General features: G+C 38.6%; 3 protein-coding genes across 4 annotated transcripts in view; 1 reads left to right on the forward strand and 2 right to left on the reverse strand.

Annotated features, from left to right (window-relative positions):
• Nucleotides 1-7,815: 7,815 nt before the first annotated feature.
• LOC129781717 (uncharacterized) lies at nt 7,816-8,663 on the forward strand (the record flags this gene model as incomplete). Its single annotated transcript, XM_055789291.1, has 2 exons — nt 7,816-8,031; nt 8,097-8,663. Coding segments are annotated over 2 exons (585 nt in total), but the record flags the coding sequence as incomplete, so codon positions are not given.
• LOC129781716 (leucine zipper putative tumor suppressor 2 homolog) lies at nt 8,315-14,708 on the reverse strand. 2 transcript variants are annotated; one of them, XM_055789289.1, is made up of 4 exons: nt 14,463-14,708; nt 13,808-14,209; nt 9,989-10,081; nt 8,315-9,926 (listed from the first exon to the last, which is right to left on the reverse strand). In XM_055789289.1, exons 1-4 carry the CDS (start codon nt 14,661-14,663, stop codon nt 9,039-9,041), a joined length of 1,584 nt encoding a protein of 527 aa, XP_055645264.1. In that variant the 5' UTR covers nt 14,664-14,708; the 3' UTR covers nt 8,315-9,038. The 2 variants fall into 2 exon arrangements, with proteins under 2 accessions (XP_055645264.1, XP_055645265.1); XM_055789290.1 differs by having other exon boundaries at nt 8,316-9,926; nt 14,484-14,698.
• A 13-nt stretch (nt 14,709-14,721) lies between these two features.
• LOC129781715 (uncharacterized) overlaps nt 14,722-15,043 on the reverse strand; it is a 1,657-nt gene continuing 1,335 nt past the window's right edge. Inside the window, exon 3 of the mRNA XM_055789288.1 lies at nt 14,722-14,747. Within this exon, the coding sequence (XP_055645263.1) occupies nt 14,722-14,747 (26 nt within the window). The remainder of the gene's footprint in view (nt 14,748-15,043) is intronic.

Genomic DNA, 15,043 nt, shown 5'->3' on the forward strand with positions numbered 1-15,043 from the left:
TAGGATTTTCATGTTGTTAAAAATAGGGTAACCAAAATTTTCGATAAAATATCTTTCTTATCTTTATACACAGAGGTAAACATATTTCGACAATGTTGTAGTTCCAGTTATTTCAAACAACTTTGTAGAACTTTTTTTTTATCCGTACTGATTTTTTTTTTCGTTTTTCAAACGAAAGCAACAGAATCCTTCTACATAGCTTACTTTTCGAAGAAGAGCCACTTCAAGCCAACAGAACTCGAAACAAAACAAAGTTCAATAACTCTACCATTGTTGAAATTAGAACATATGCGTAGAAGGAGATTTTCATCAAATATGATCCTCTATCACATTCTGAAAGATTCCGGATATATGTAATTTTTTGTGAGAAAGTTGTTTTCTGACTTAATTAAAAAAACTGAAAAATATATGTAAGAAAACAAAATCAGGGTTTTGATTCAATTGTGTACAGGATTTGATTAAATACAGTGAAAATAAATTGGGAACTATATTTAATCGAGTCCGTTCGGTATACCGAAAAGTTTTGCGGTTTCCCGGATCAAACATCTTTGCTCCATACTCCATACTAGGGCTTTTTGTATTCTCTTCAATGGGAATGATAACTAAATCAATAAGAAATTTAATCGTTAACTTCTAATCCGTCCGGATTGAATATCGTCTTCTGAATGTTATTTTTATTCCAGATATGGGTTTGTAAAACACAAATATTTATTTTGATTTTTGACATTTTTTTTTGTCAACTGCTAGGTACTATGTTTGACACTACACTGAATCGATACAATTGTAACTATCAGTCACACATTAATTCAAAGTGCAAAAAAATGTCATGGTTTTGGTATGACCTTCAATCTAATGAAAAAGTGTCCGGTATAAAAAAGCGTCCGAGCTCAAAAGCATTACTGTATTCAGTTTTTTTTCTATATTCGAAGCCGATGTGTTCTTACGTCATCACAAGGGCTTCGTTGGTGCCTTTGACATTGTTTCAATGCATTGACGCCATGACGAAGCAGACGTTAAAGTTGTGCGTCACATAATTGTTTGGGCAATATCAAGCTAAACCTCGCTAGACCACCGTGAATGTCGTGCTGGAATGTTATGAGTTATATGATATGAACCCATTGCGTGCCAGTCGCAAAATTGCCTTCGCCAAGGATGACATCTGCGCTTATTTTGATCAATTTCGAGGTTATTAAGATCAACAGAAGGTTTATTTCGTTTATTGAGTCGCCAAGAAAATAAATGTCGATTTTTTTATGTGATTTGGATTCGCTTGCCGGTAGCTAAACTTTCTCCACTAAGGATAACAGATGCGCTTTACTCAAACATGAGATAGAAATTCATTTTTTCGAAGGCGGTAATATTAGCAGAAAGCGTTTCTTTTTTTTCAATGTATGGCTATGTAGGCATGCTATGCTGAACCAACCCAAACAACCAGTTGGTTGGTTCACGTTGTACGAACGATGCCTGAAGGTGCGATTTGACTAAGGCAATACATGTAGCATGATATTTTATACTTGCAAGTATTGTTATTATTGTTGATTCTATGCGGTGCCAAAGATAGGTTGATGTAGTTATGAGATATGGAATAAAGGTGCTGGAGCAACATGTATACAATTGCATGTAGCCGAGTGTATGTCAATTGCGAAAAAGGCCACTGTAATAGCGTTCGAGACAAATTTTCAATTCCTTAACGTGGATTAATTTTCAACATACGATCAGCTTCTGCGAGGGCAGGAATGAATCATCAATCAATTATTGTCAACTGATTCTACAAAAAAAAACACATTTCAGGGCGACCAAACCATTATACTAAGCGATATTTCTAAAAAAAATCGCAGCAGTCTTAAATAATATCCGAAGTTGTAAACAAGCGACTTCAATAAAAAAAAACAGCGTAGTCCTACGTCAACAATGCGATCGTATCTTGGACACAGCCTCCTATAACTTTTTGTTACTCTTTTCATCAGTCTTCATTGTTGAAGGGTGGTTCAAATACTATAGAATAACATGTAGGAGGGGTTCTCATTAACTGAAATACTAAATATAAAATGTAATTATACAAATCAATCGTATGTCAATATCTATAGTACTTTTGCTCTCAGCCGACGACTTGCATCAACCGCCCAATATTCATGGCTGGATTTTCCAACAATTTTCAAATGTTAATAGTTGGCTTTCAAAGCAGTTTATAACTTTGCTCTTCCGAATGATGTGTTTATCACACTACTCCGTTCAGCCGGTAAATAGGTAATATTGCTCAAAATATTGCGCTTCAAATGTAACGTTCTCGTTTTCGAAGTGTTGAACCTACATCCCAGTACAGATCAGAAAGACGTAGTCCTACGTTAAAGTCTCAAACAGCTTGGAAACGAAAACAAAAAGTTTTTTATGCACTATAGTGAAAATGTTTAGGCGAAAACAAAACTTTATATCTAGCATCTGATAATGATTGGCCTGATGGTGATAGAATGATAACATGAGCTTAGATACATTGGATAAGTTCTGAAGCGATTACCGCTGTACATGTGGCGTTCCACATGCGGTACATAAACAAAAAAAAATCCATTTATGAAGTGCAAATTAACGCGTTCATGCGACAGAGATAACAAGCATTTCATATGGGACTTTGTGTAGTTCGGACTTGTATCACACGATAATATACTATCGGAGAGTGTTTTTTTTTTACTATCTCGTTACCATCTGGTGAAACAGGAAATGTGTGTCTCGTGTGAGATTGGATGAATTGATTGGGAATGACCATCTCGACCACAATCATATGATTTGGTGTTGCTGATGGTTATCTGAATTTATAGATAACAGTTTATGGTAATTGACTGATGTATATTCAGCGATATTCATTGTAACAGATGATGCTTCTGCTGTTTGGTTTTGCAGCGCATTGTTTCTGACAGATTACGCGTGATTCGTGTCATGTATCAAATTTAAAGTTGTATACAATCTATCAAATATATATCGGGAATTGGTAACATTTTTCATTTTTTTTTTCAAGTTGGTACTACTGCCAGTGGTCTAAATGTCAATTTTGAGTGCGATCATTTAATTTGTTTACAGCGTCATTTAGATCGTCAAAAATTTCATCGCAATTAAGTGGCTGTAGACATAGATGAACGATCGAATTCTCATCCCACGTTCATCCGACACATGATTACTGGCCTTATATTTTTCCGTTGTCGTAGAAGGTTCCTGATCAGGAAGATGTTTGAAGTCTGTCTTGACTTAGGTATCATCGTCCATTACCACGTGATCGAACTCCGTCGGCATCATCGCGAACAGCATTTGGGGTCGTATTTTGGCAGTCTTGTTTTGTTTATCGTGATGATTTGGAGACACTACCTCCTTATAAATCGACGGTCGCGGCTCACTTTGACGTAGAACTACGCCTTTCAGGAAGGGTGCCAAATCAGAAAACAGGTCACGTTTTTATGAATTAAAGTTAACGTTAATAACTATTTTCACTATGAACGAATTCTCATGATTTGCATACCAATCCGAAATTCTCTAAGATTTGTTTGATATGCTATACATTACAATTCGCTAATCTCTAAACGGTTTAAATTCATGAAAACTGGAGAAACTTCCTTTTTCCCCATACATTTGTTCTGCCGATTTGTGCGCTTAACCTACCCGAATTTCGAAGGCTTATAACTCAAACATTTCTTAACAGATCGGAAAGATGTTTGCATCAATTGATAGGAAACATGTCCTCGCGTCTATCACAATTAAAAAAATATTATTTTTCATGAAATGAACAATTGAATAACTGTAAAATTTCAAGCGTTGTCTAGACGCCCTAACTGCCAATTTGATTTGTTTTGATTGGCCCGATTTACGGTTTCTCCAACACAGACTTCAAAATCGATGCATCTGTGGAAACCCGCTCTGCAAATATACATGCAAGTTGGGGGTATTTTTGTTCGCACCGAGCCGTTGTTCCCTGACACGGACTTCAAAATTAATGTGCCTGGGGGAATCCGATTTACAAATACATGCAAGTCGGGAGAATTTTTTGGTGTTGAGTACTTTCGTACTCGCTTGTCGTTGTGCAGACCGGAATATGTTTTCCTAAAACGTACTTTAAACTGAGAAGCCTGGGAAAATTGTCATTTCAGATACTAGAGGTGAATGAATTTTCGCGGTTCGAGAACTACATAAACATGAGATGTACAATCATTTCAGAGGGAAATGTAAAATACCATGATGGTTTGATATTTCTCCCGTTCACATATTTTGGTAGTAAACAAGTGGATTACATAATATAATTGCGTAGTTCTACGTCGAAAATATGCGTTCGTGTCCTAGATACAACCCCTTCCATTTTTTTTTTTCATTTTCTAGACAGTCGCGGCTCATTCCGTTTGGAAGCGTTGGATATTTTTTATCGTCGGCTTCCCGCTTTCGGTTTTCCTCCCGATCCGAGCTCCCTGACAGGCGACAACAATTTTGAGCAATCTGTTTATCTGTACTGAACAAAATAAGCGTCAATTATTATCAGGGTTCTTTACAATTGATGTCATTATTTAATGCACGCATAAATTTATAAATTGAATTTCTGTAACATCCGCTATTATTAGCTATTTGAACAAGTACAGTGGAATCCGTTTAAAATGACATCGAAGAGACGTTATAATAAGCGGACGTCATACAACGCGTTTTGTGAAAAACCCGTTTTTTATGTAAGCATGTACTTATGCATGTAAACAGGTCATTATATCCGACTTTTTCACAAAGAATTTTATATGAAAACCAAACTTCGTTGTGTAATTACGTCATAATAGGCGTTTGGTCAATAAAAGCGGATTCATAATAAACTGATTCTACTGTATCAAAATTAAATAGAGCGTGGCGGAGATGTTTAGTTTAGAAAATTTTCCGATTTTTCTCTCCGCTATATTGATCCCAAATCGGGTTTTGCGCTTATCAACACATTTGGCCTTCCATTTTTTTTTATATTTAGATTGCAACTCTCGAAAACCACTCATCCCTCACTTATTTAAACCTAAAAGTCGCATTTTCATCCTCATCAGCCAATAAAGTTTTTTTTTGTATCCCGAACATCTCTTCTCTATATCTATTCATCCTTGTCTATTTTGACGTAGGACTACGTCTTTCATTTCTATACCGGGGTGTAAAATCAAAGTTTCGAAAACAAAAGCGTTACGCCGGAGACCGAGATTTTGAGTGTTAATAGCTCCTAAACAACTGAACGAAATGGTATGATAAACACTTCATTCGAAAGATAAAATGTCTACGCGTTCTATACTTGTTACTTTCCGATCCAAAAACTTGTTTCAATAGTCTTAAATTTGCTTTCAAAATAGGCTATTGAAATCACCAATCGGTATATAAGCGAGCGCCGCTCGGAAATCCACTCAGTTCTAATTGAACAGCGATTGGAGCATGTTGTCGCTGTTGTGGTGAAGCTCTTCGTTTATCATGAAAGCGCGGATGAACGGTGCCACCAAGAGCCTGTTTGTGCACCTTAGGCCAGAAGGGAATCCATCAGGAGGAGAGTGATGCTACAAACGGTTCCCCGGGAAGATCTCGAAGCAGCCGCTACACACACACGCATACACGCACGGAATTCTTTCCGTTTGGATCGAGAAAGATCCGGAAAATAATCTGCCAGTTCCTCTAGGAATTTAAAAATACATTCATGTGAAAGAGTTTATTTGAATGTTTTCTATCCATGTAACACTGTGACCAAATATGTTTCAATCAAGTGCTATTAACAGATGGTTATCGAGTTAGCATTAACCACTGGTGGGCTTCCAGTATCGAGGAAAATGTGGAAATATCTAATCGTTACTGAAAATAATCTGCCAGTTCCTCTGGGAATTTAAAATTACATTCATATGAAAGAGTTTATTTTAATGTTTTCTATCCATGTAACACTGTGACCAAATACATTAGGTTTTGTGATTTTTCAATCAATCGCAATCAACAGGATAGCTTCTGAAGATTATTCTTCCCCATCAGTAGGATATTTCCGTATCCAATATTGGATGCATAAAACCTTGTGCCTCCAACGTAACGCTCTCGTTTTCGAAGTTCTCCAAATATTCATTCATTCAGAATGAATTCAGATTCAACTTCATACAAATGATCTCTAAATCAACGATAGTCCTACGTCACCCTTGCAGTTATACCATAGATATAACCCACTTCCTGTTTTTTTTATTTTTCAAAAATTTAATATATCCCTGTTTATTCTCCTGTCTATTACCTTTTATTTTTTATCATCCCGCATTCATTCCAAGCAAGCGCTTCCAAGCCATTTTAGAAGAAAATGCATCCCAAGAAGAGTCGTTCCCCCTGAAAATGAATTATTAACTACCGCAAATTCAAATGTACAAGATAAATCACAAATTTTGTTCGCAAAATATGAAAAATACCTAAACTATGTCGTCCCAAGTTAACTTTTCCTCCAACACCCGCATAGAATGGCGTAAATTAGGGAGAGTTTCAAGATACAGAACATTGAGTAAAGGAGGGTTGATTGTATTTCTTTCACAAATCGTCATCGCAAAAGCTAATCATGAATATGGTACCGATGTTTCCATAATAATTTTGTCGGTGACAATTCGTTTAAACTCAACTAATTTTATGAGTTTTGCACAGGTCATTTTTTGGGTCGATAAACAAAATGTACATGGTCGGTTCTTTAAATTCGATAATTATGTTTTTTCAAAACCTCCGTTGCCTGTCAGGCTATGTCCCAAAAAGTCGATTTTCCGCCAAAATTTTTTTTTCGAGATCTCCAGATCTCGACGTTTCATGCATTTTTAAATCATTTGGCATCAAAAAAAAATTTCGATTTTCCAAATTTCCCATACTCCCATACAAATGTAGCACAAATTCCCGCATAAATCGAGAACTAAACAAGCAAACGGAACCAAATTTGACATCAAGAGGTTCAGGGGGCAAGAAATGTTTCTATGGTGGTTCGACACTCCACCCCCTATCAAAGAGAAGAGGAGTGGCAGCCATACAACTAAGGAACTAAAATTTCTGCATAACTCGAGAACCAATCAAGCAATTGGAGCCAAATTTGACATATGAGGGTTATTTATAAATTGAAATTTGGAATACGACGATTTGAGAGCACAAGAAAAGTTTCTGGTTTGATGTTTTGACACCCTTCCTGTGAAGCCCCCCCAATAGTTATAGAATAAAATCATTATGAGACACAATTTTCGTTAATAATTTTCATTCCAAAGATATTTTTCGTCCATAACTTATATATTAAAAGTGTTTTCACTCCACATGAAAAGCTTTTGCGCCACTTTCCCTTAACACGTTCGACGCCCAACGCGACGCTTTTGAGTTTCTTGCAGAGCCCAACTTGCGATTAAATTATTAAATGAAGATCAAACTTAGTTTATAGATAACTTTTAGATGATCTAGCAATGTTTGTTTTCAATTGGAGACGAATTGATAACAATAACTCATGCCAAAGTCATAGTATAGGGGTTTTGCAAAAAAAACTGCAGTACAAACCATCCGTACTGTAAATTAATAAAAAGTACATATAGTATAAACAGTATAATATTATGGTTATGATTTAATTATTTTTCTTCATATCCTATAGTTACATTTAGGTGCCTATTCTATCAAATTCCTTCTAAAAATCCTACTCAATTTGAGCGAGGAAAGTGTCACCCATATCTGGGTGACGGGGCGTCGAAAGTGTTAAGTCCGATTGAGCTGATATTTTGCATAGGGTGTTTTTTCGAGATGGTCAACAACCACTTTTGAAATTCGAGATGACCATTTTCATTGGCATCCTAAAACACGATTAGAAGAAATCCGTTCAAATCGACGAAATTTTACATATTCATCTCAATTCTAGAGCTAGCCGAGCAACCGGTGAGCGTTGAGGACTTACGGAACGTTTGGCGAGAGCTGGTTAAGCAACGGTTGTCGATTGTTTGCTTCCGGGAAGGATCCGACGAAATCGTCGGTATGAACATGCTTTACCTCGCAGATAAGAACGACACTAAGGACTACACTGTAAGCTACCACATTGAACACATTCCCGTTATGGAATTATAATAATTAAAACCCTCTTTTTTTAGTCCAAAGGCGACCGCTGGCAGGACGTGGTCGATGCGGTGGTATATTTCTCCGGCCAGAGCAACGTTTTCGAGCGATACCAGGTCAACGAGTACCTGGGAGCGTTGGGTCTCTCGGTGTCACCCAACTATCGGGGCCGTGGCATTGCCACCGAACTGCTGCGCGCTCGGGTTCCCCTGTGCAAAGCCGTCGGATTGAAGCTAACTTCGACCGTTTTCACCGCCATCGGGTCGCAGGTTCCCGCGGCCAAGGTTGGCTTCGAGGAAACGCTCGTGATGGAGTACGAGGAGCTGGCGAAAGTCAACCCACGGTTTCACTTTCCCGGCATCCAGAGCAAGTGTTGCAAGAGTATGAGTTTGAGGATTGAATAGGGGCGAATCTAATATCTGGTGGATTCTGGAGCTGCGAACAAGAAATCCAAGCAAGCAAGGATATTTCGAAGAAAATAAAAACCAGCAAAAGGTGAAAGTTCTTCTGCGTGTAAAGGAAAATATTCTTGTTCGTACAATATATCAATAATAATAATAGAGACAAAAATAAAATTGATCCTAAACTCACTCTAGATAACATTTGCGATATGAATATTAGAAAAGTAATAATAGTAGAGAACTTCTAACGGGGCAAGAGGTCAATCCACTCACCTCAACAATCTTCCGAAGCGAAACGAGTCACAACAAAAATGTTAATAATAATCGGTATAATTACATGAATTATGCAAATGCTCGTGTTCACTCTCGTGCTGAAACCTATTAGCTCGTATGGTACCGTGTTACCACATCAGATCCCGAAAAACATCAAAAGGATTGTTTTCACATTTTGCCCTAATCTGCTTATACGAAAGCTTGCAGGAATAAATAAAAATAATATAATGCATACTTTCTCGTGAATCCGTTCTGGCAAGTTCTGGTGTTGGTGCTTTCGGAAGGGGATTAAATCCAACGATTTCACTCTTTGGCGAGTGTTTTGAGCTTCTCTTCCAGCCCCGCAGTCCGTTTGCACATATCAACATAGTTTTGCTGCAGCTGGCGCTGGTAGACAAGAACCTTCTCCTTTTCTTCGGCCCACTTGAGTCTTTCCTGCTCGAATCCCACTCGGGCGTCGTGCAGTTCCTGTGTTAGCCGGGCAATTCCATCGGTTTCCTCACCACTTTCGCGGGCTGGCGCTGGCGCTGGAGCTTCCGTCGGACTGCACACTTCCTCCTCCGTTTCGTGTTCCCTGGTCGGTGTCATGGATTTGTAATCGTCATCCGACGAACTGTGGTTGTAATTATCCGCGAGAAACGACCGCTGCTTTTTGACACCACCGTTCCCCGTCACGATACTGCTCAAATCCAACGTGATGTCGGGCAGCTTTTTGGCATTATAATTCTCAATGATGGTCGATTTGTCCTCGTCCGAGTAGTTGCAGATCTGAGCGTTCAGAAAGAGCTTCTTGTTCAACTCAAGCTTATTGTTGAAGTAATTTCTGATAATGTCAGTGCTACTCAGATCACTGCACTTTTTCTTCAGTCCCTTCTCCGGGACCTCCTGGTGGACGGCTTTCTCCTCAATCGAGGTGGTGATGCTAGTGGTGGTTTGATTGTTGTTGCTATCGCTGCTGCTTTTGCTCCCCTCAAATTCGTCAAACTTTTGCGCCACAAGCTCGAGCTTCTTCTTGTAGCGTGAATAACGCCCGGGAGGTACCCCTTCGTAGCCCCGCATAATCGAAATGTCCGACAGTTCCTTGCGTAGCTTCTGTATCTCGTTGTTCATCACGACGATGATCTGATCCTTGAAGATCACGATGCGATTGAGCTGGGAGATCTCCAGATCAACGTCCAGTTCCTTTTTGATCTGAAAGTGTGCGATTAGTTTGATTAGCTTGGTAGAAAATTTGGCGGTTGGGCGAGTGTTACCTCAGACTTTTTCATACTTATATCATCGAAATTTTGCAGCTTGATATCCGCGCGTAGATGTAGGATTTCCTGGTCTTTAGTCGTTACCTCTGCCTAGAGTATTGGATAAACAATATGTACTTCACGATAAGGTTATTGTTAGGCTGACCAAACAGTTCCGGACTAAAAACGGGACAAGTAAGCAAACAAAAAAACAAAAACCCTTTTTTTAAGAATTTTATTGAGTGAACGGAAATAAGAACAAAACCAAACAATTAAACATTCTTATACAGCCATTCTGTGCCAAACCGATATAGAGCAATTCCAAATGAAATCGACAAATGACAAAACATAAGTATTTTTGATTCGAATAAAGGTTTGTATTCCGTTTGGGTTGGAGGAAATATGAGTTTTCCACAGCGTTTAGGAATTTTTTCACTCAAGTGTAACTTTTGAAAAGGGCGTATGGATTTTAGTAAAAAAATAAAAAAATAAAAATAAATTATCTTTGATAATTTATATCTCAAAAACTATGAGTCCTACCGAAATAGTGTCTTAGAGAGAGTTATAGGGTATTGATGTCCAAATGCGAAAAAAATATGCACTTAGAAAAATAATTAGTACTTTTTATTATTTACAAAAAAAACTTTAATTTGCGATATCTAAAATACATATTTTAAATTTTTTTAAAACATTTTCATATAAAATAGAAGTCATTTTCAAAACAAAAAAACTCCTTATCAATTTCCTTCTAATTACAGCCATTCTCGAGATATTTAAAAAAAAACTATTTTTTTGTATTGTTTATAGTAAATAGGTTCTATTAAGGTGAAGGTGGAAGCTAGCCACAAATGGCTGCCACAATGGCGCTTATTTCTTTCATCTCCCTCCCTCACCCCTCGCCCGAAAATCAATAATTTCGCGAAACAGTGTGAAGAAAATGATCGTTTTCGCACACTTCCCATCAAGTAATATCAACCAAACTCTAATCGATTACTCACAAGATATTAAATTTTCATCTGCCGTCGCACTGTATAGTGACAAACGTCGGAAAACTCGAGCTAGTGCTCTGAAAGTTAAATTACTCCTATTATTCCATTTTTACACGTGGTTTTACCTATACTACTACCATGGCTAGCTTCCACCTTCACCTTAATATGTTTATCGTATTATACCGCCATGTTCAAGAGAGTTTATGATTTGCTTATAATTTTCAACAACGTTTGCCAATACATCATTATGGTAAAAATATAATAGAAGTACCAGTAAGTTTCTTGTTTTTTTCCGAAAATTTATGCTTTATTCTGCAAAAATCGTTACAAATTTAATATTCAAAGTATTGCCCATCGCTAGTCACAACTTTTTCCCATCTTTCTGGCAATTCACAGATCCCTTTGCGGAAATAATCGGCTGGTTTGTCGGCTAACCACGAATCGATCCAATTTTGGACTTCATCAAAATTGGAGAAGTGCTGGCCAACCAGGCCATATTACATCGATCGAAAAAGGTAGTAATCGAACGGGGTAATGTCTGGAGAATACGACGGGTGGGATAGGACCTCCCATTTAAGTGTTTCCAAGTACGTTTTGACCGGTTTCGCGACATGCGGCCGAGCATTGTCGTGCTGCAAAATAACTTTATCGTGCCATTTCTCGTATTGTGGCCGTTTTTCCTTCAGTGCACGGCTCAAACGCATCAATTGTTGTCGGTAATACTCATAGTACACCATACTCAGCTGGTCCCACCAAATAGACAGCATAACCTTCTGGTCGTGAATATGCCGCACGGCCTTTGATGTTGATGCATGGCCGGAGTATCCATACGTTGCACGACGTTTAGGATTGTCGTAATGGACCCACTTTTCATCGCCAGTAACGATTCATTGCAAAAAAAAAACCCTTTCTTTTATGCCGTTTGAGCAATGTCCAATGTCCTATCTTTCGGATCATTCCCATTGCTTTTAAACGATCAAATGGTTTGCTGAGCTACTCCAAGAGTATCTGCAAGTTCTTGTTGCGTTTGTGACGGATCTTGATCGAGTAAAGCCTCCGATTCTGCATCTTCAAACTTTTTTGGCGGCCCGTTCTTCGTCTTCCAAGTCAAAATTACCACTTTTAAAGCACGTCTGACACGTTCGCTCAGTTGGAGCATGGTCACCATAAACATCCACCAAAATGCGTAGACTTTCCGCAGTTTTTTTCTTCATACTGAAGTAATGAAGGAACACTCTCCGCAAAAACACTCTCGTTGGTGCGAAATTTGACATATTCGAAGTGGCAAAAAACCATGTTGTTTACGCTTCAACTTTTTGACATATACTGAAAAAGACGCGCAATGACAGTAGCTTTCCAACGAATGTCTGGAAAATTGATTTACTGGAATAATAATCAAGTTACGCAATCTGTTGTAAAACCGAAGAAACTTACCGGTACACTTAATTCATTTATACTGTTGTGTGTTTACTAGACTAACCTTTCATTTTTCAATATACTAGGGTGGTAAATCGATGTACTCTTCTGCACTCGCGCGAAAAATCGAAACACGTATACTCACAGACTGTACGTGTCTCTGTGATATTGCTATTGTGTGTTTTTGGGCGTTGTTGGTATTTATATAAAGAAAAAAATATGATTTAATGAAGAAACTCCAGAACATATTTTTTCTTTAACTTCATTCAGTTTTAATAATCATTTATATCAGTCACCTCATTGATTCTCGGTCTGTCAGACTATATGCGCGAGTATAGGAAGGTTAAACGCAGACGACTCGAAGTTAGTAGGGTGACATAATTTTATCATAGAGAGGAGGGAACATAAAGAAATTTGGACAATTTTGATGTTCATACACGGGGATCGATAGTTTTGAAGAAAAAAGTAGATTTGGTCTAACCAATACATCCCGTACCTGTCGTAGCTGTTTCCCTCGGGCCCGAAGAGAGTTTTCTAAATTCGATCTGGCACGACCAAACAACATGCGCAATGTCGTGATAACCTTGACCACAAACGCAGGGACTGTTGCTGGTAAAATTGATACGAAAAAATAGCGCGTCTAATGTACAGTGATTTGATATAAGTCGGGAGAAGTTGCGAATGAAGTCCCGACTGAAGTACAGACTTTTGAAACATGATTTAAGGCAAACCTTGGGGATAATCGAGTTGAAGACGATTTGACGCTGATAAGAGTTCTAATAAAATCATCAAAATTAACGGCAATATCAGTGGCAGATACATCGTGTCTTTCAACAAGACGAATGAATGTTTGAAAGGTCACCAAATGATGTCTCTGGTAAAAAGCAACCATAGTTTTAAGCATCGGTTTTCAGTTAAATCCCGTAGTACAACAGGACACTTTCATTATGAAAGGAATTTTTTTTTTCTTTATTTTTGAGACTTTCAGCCTCCTGGGCTGGTTCAGTCTCAGCTTATGAAAGAAATAAGTGCGTAATCCTTAAAAAATACTAAGAATCCTCTCGATAGAAGGTCCGAGAGAAAGGAATCGTGTGTTACCCTTCTCGAACAATATAGAATCATGTTCGCCGACGAAATCACAAAAAAACTCTTCAATTTTTCTACACGAATTGTGTAAATATGAAGATATTTACAAAGTTTTACAACGGAGCTTTCTATATCGATTGCATGTTGAAGACAGTTGTGTGAAATCTCTGCGAACACAACAATGCAAATCCCAATTCATTCATCAGTTGTTCATTCGAATAAAATTATTGAAAATAATGATAGTGGAATAATAAGGAATATAAGAATTTTCTGTATACTCAGGTAACGGTACTATCCCGTTAAAACGGTACGTTTGGTCAGCCTAGTTATTGTGCATGGTAATTACCTGAGCATCCTTGAGCTGCGTTTTCATCAGTGCCACCTCGCCATTCCTCTGGCAGAGACTCCACTCGTTTTCCTCCAGACGTTCTTTAAGGTCGCTAACTACCCGTCGCAGCATTTGGATCTCGTCGCACAAGTCCGAGTTCTGTTCCCGTAGATCCTTCTCGGACAGCTTCAGGTGGCAGAGTTCGCTCTTCTGCTGCTCGGAGTGCTCCTTGACCAGGCTGAACTCGGCGTGTAACCGGTTGATGTCCTCCTGGAGGCGCTTCTTGTCCTGGCGCAGTTGGAAGGTTTGCATCATGAGCAGCTGCTCGAGTTTGTGCACCTTCTGGGCACCCGCTCGCAGACGGCTCTCGTGGATCGCCTTGAGGCGATTCAGCTCCTGCTCCCAATGCTTTTCCTTGTCCTTATTGGGAAAGAAAATGGACAAAAAAAACTTCAGGTAGTAAAAGACAGATACCGAAGAGTCGGAGAAGAATGGAGACAAGCGACAGCGATAGGTTAGGAACATGAGAGGCTGACAGCATGAAAAAAAAATGAGAGATAAAAAAGTATCACATAGACCGAAATGGAACCCAAAGTTTGTTTGGTTTTGATTGTGGGGAAAGTCGAGTATGTTTTTGACAGATTAGTCCAGCCGCTCATAAGGCGTTACCAACCTGATGAACTTTGAATATTACTTGCTCATTGTGCTCCATCGTTTGCCGAAGATACGCCAACTCGGAATCCCGATCGCGCAGTGCCGCTTCCAGCTCCGAAATACCCGAGTCCGATGGCGACGGCGCCATATCGAGGAGATCGTGCGGGGCGTAGAGACTCGCTGATTGGCTGCAAAAACGGGCATCGTTTGAGCTGTTCATTATTATTCCTTTGCTATAGGGTAATTCCACGCCAAACACGCAACCCTCTCGGATCGTATTAAAACTTAGAACATATGAAGGAAGCTATCCAAAATCACAATTTTCATTATCATAAGACCAATTTAAATAATGATAGATTTTTTAAAGGGCGTATTCAAAATCATTTTCTCTCTTTCTCTCTTTCTCTCTTTCTCTCTTTCTCTCTTTCTCTCTTTCTCTCTTTGTCTCTTTCGCTCTTTCTCTCTTTCTCTCTTTCTCTCTTTCTCTCTTTCTCTCTTTCTCTCTTTCTCTCTCTTTCTCTCTTTCTCTCTTTCTCTCTCTTTCTCTCTTTCTCTCTTTCGCTCTTTCTCTCTTTCGCTCTTTCTCTCTTTCTCTCTTTC

The sequence above is a fragment of the Toxorhynchites rutilus genome, unplaced genomic scaffold (genome assembly GCF_029784135.1).
Source record: "Toxorhynchites rutilus septentrionalis strain SRP unplaced genomic scaffold, ASM2978413v1 HiC_scaffold_188, whole genome shotgun sequence".
Lineage (NCBI taxonomy): Eukaryota > Metazoa > Arthropoda > Insecta > Diptera > Culicidae > Toxorhynchites > Toxorhynchites rutilus.

Bases quoted from the DNA above. Each gene is read 5' to 3' on its own strand.
- LOC129781716 (XM_055789289.1), bottom strand. From the start codon at position 14,663: ATGAACAGCTCAAACGATGCCCGTTTTTGCAGCCAATCAGCGAGTCTC. The intron at 14,210-14,462 runs GTTGGTAACGCC...TTTCCCAATAAG, and splicing joins TAATATTCAAAGTTCATCAG to GACAAGGAAAAGCATTGGGA. The intron at 9,927-9,988 runs GTAACACTCGCC...GCACACTTTCAG, and splicing joins TAAGTATGAAAAAGTCTGAG to ATCAAAAAGGAACTGGACGT.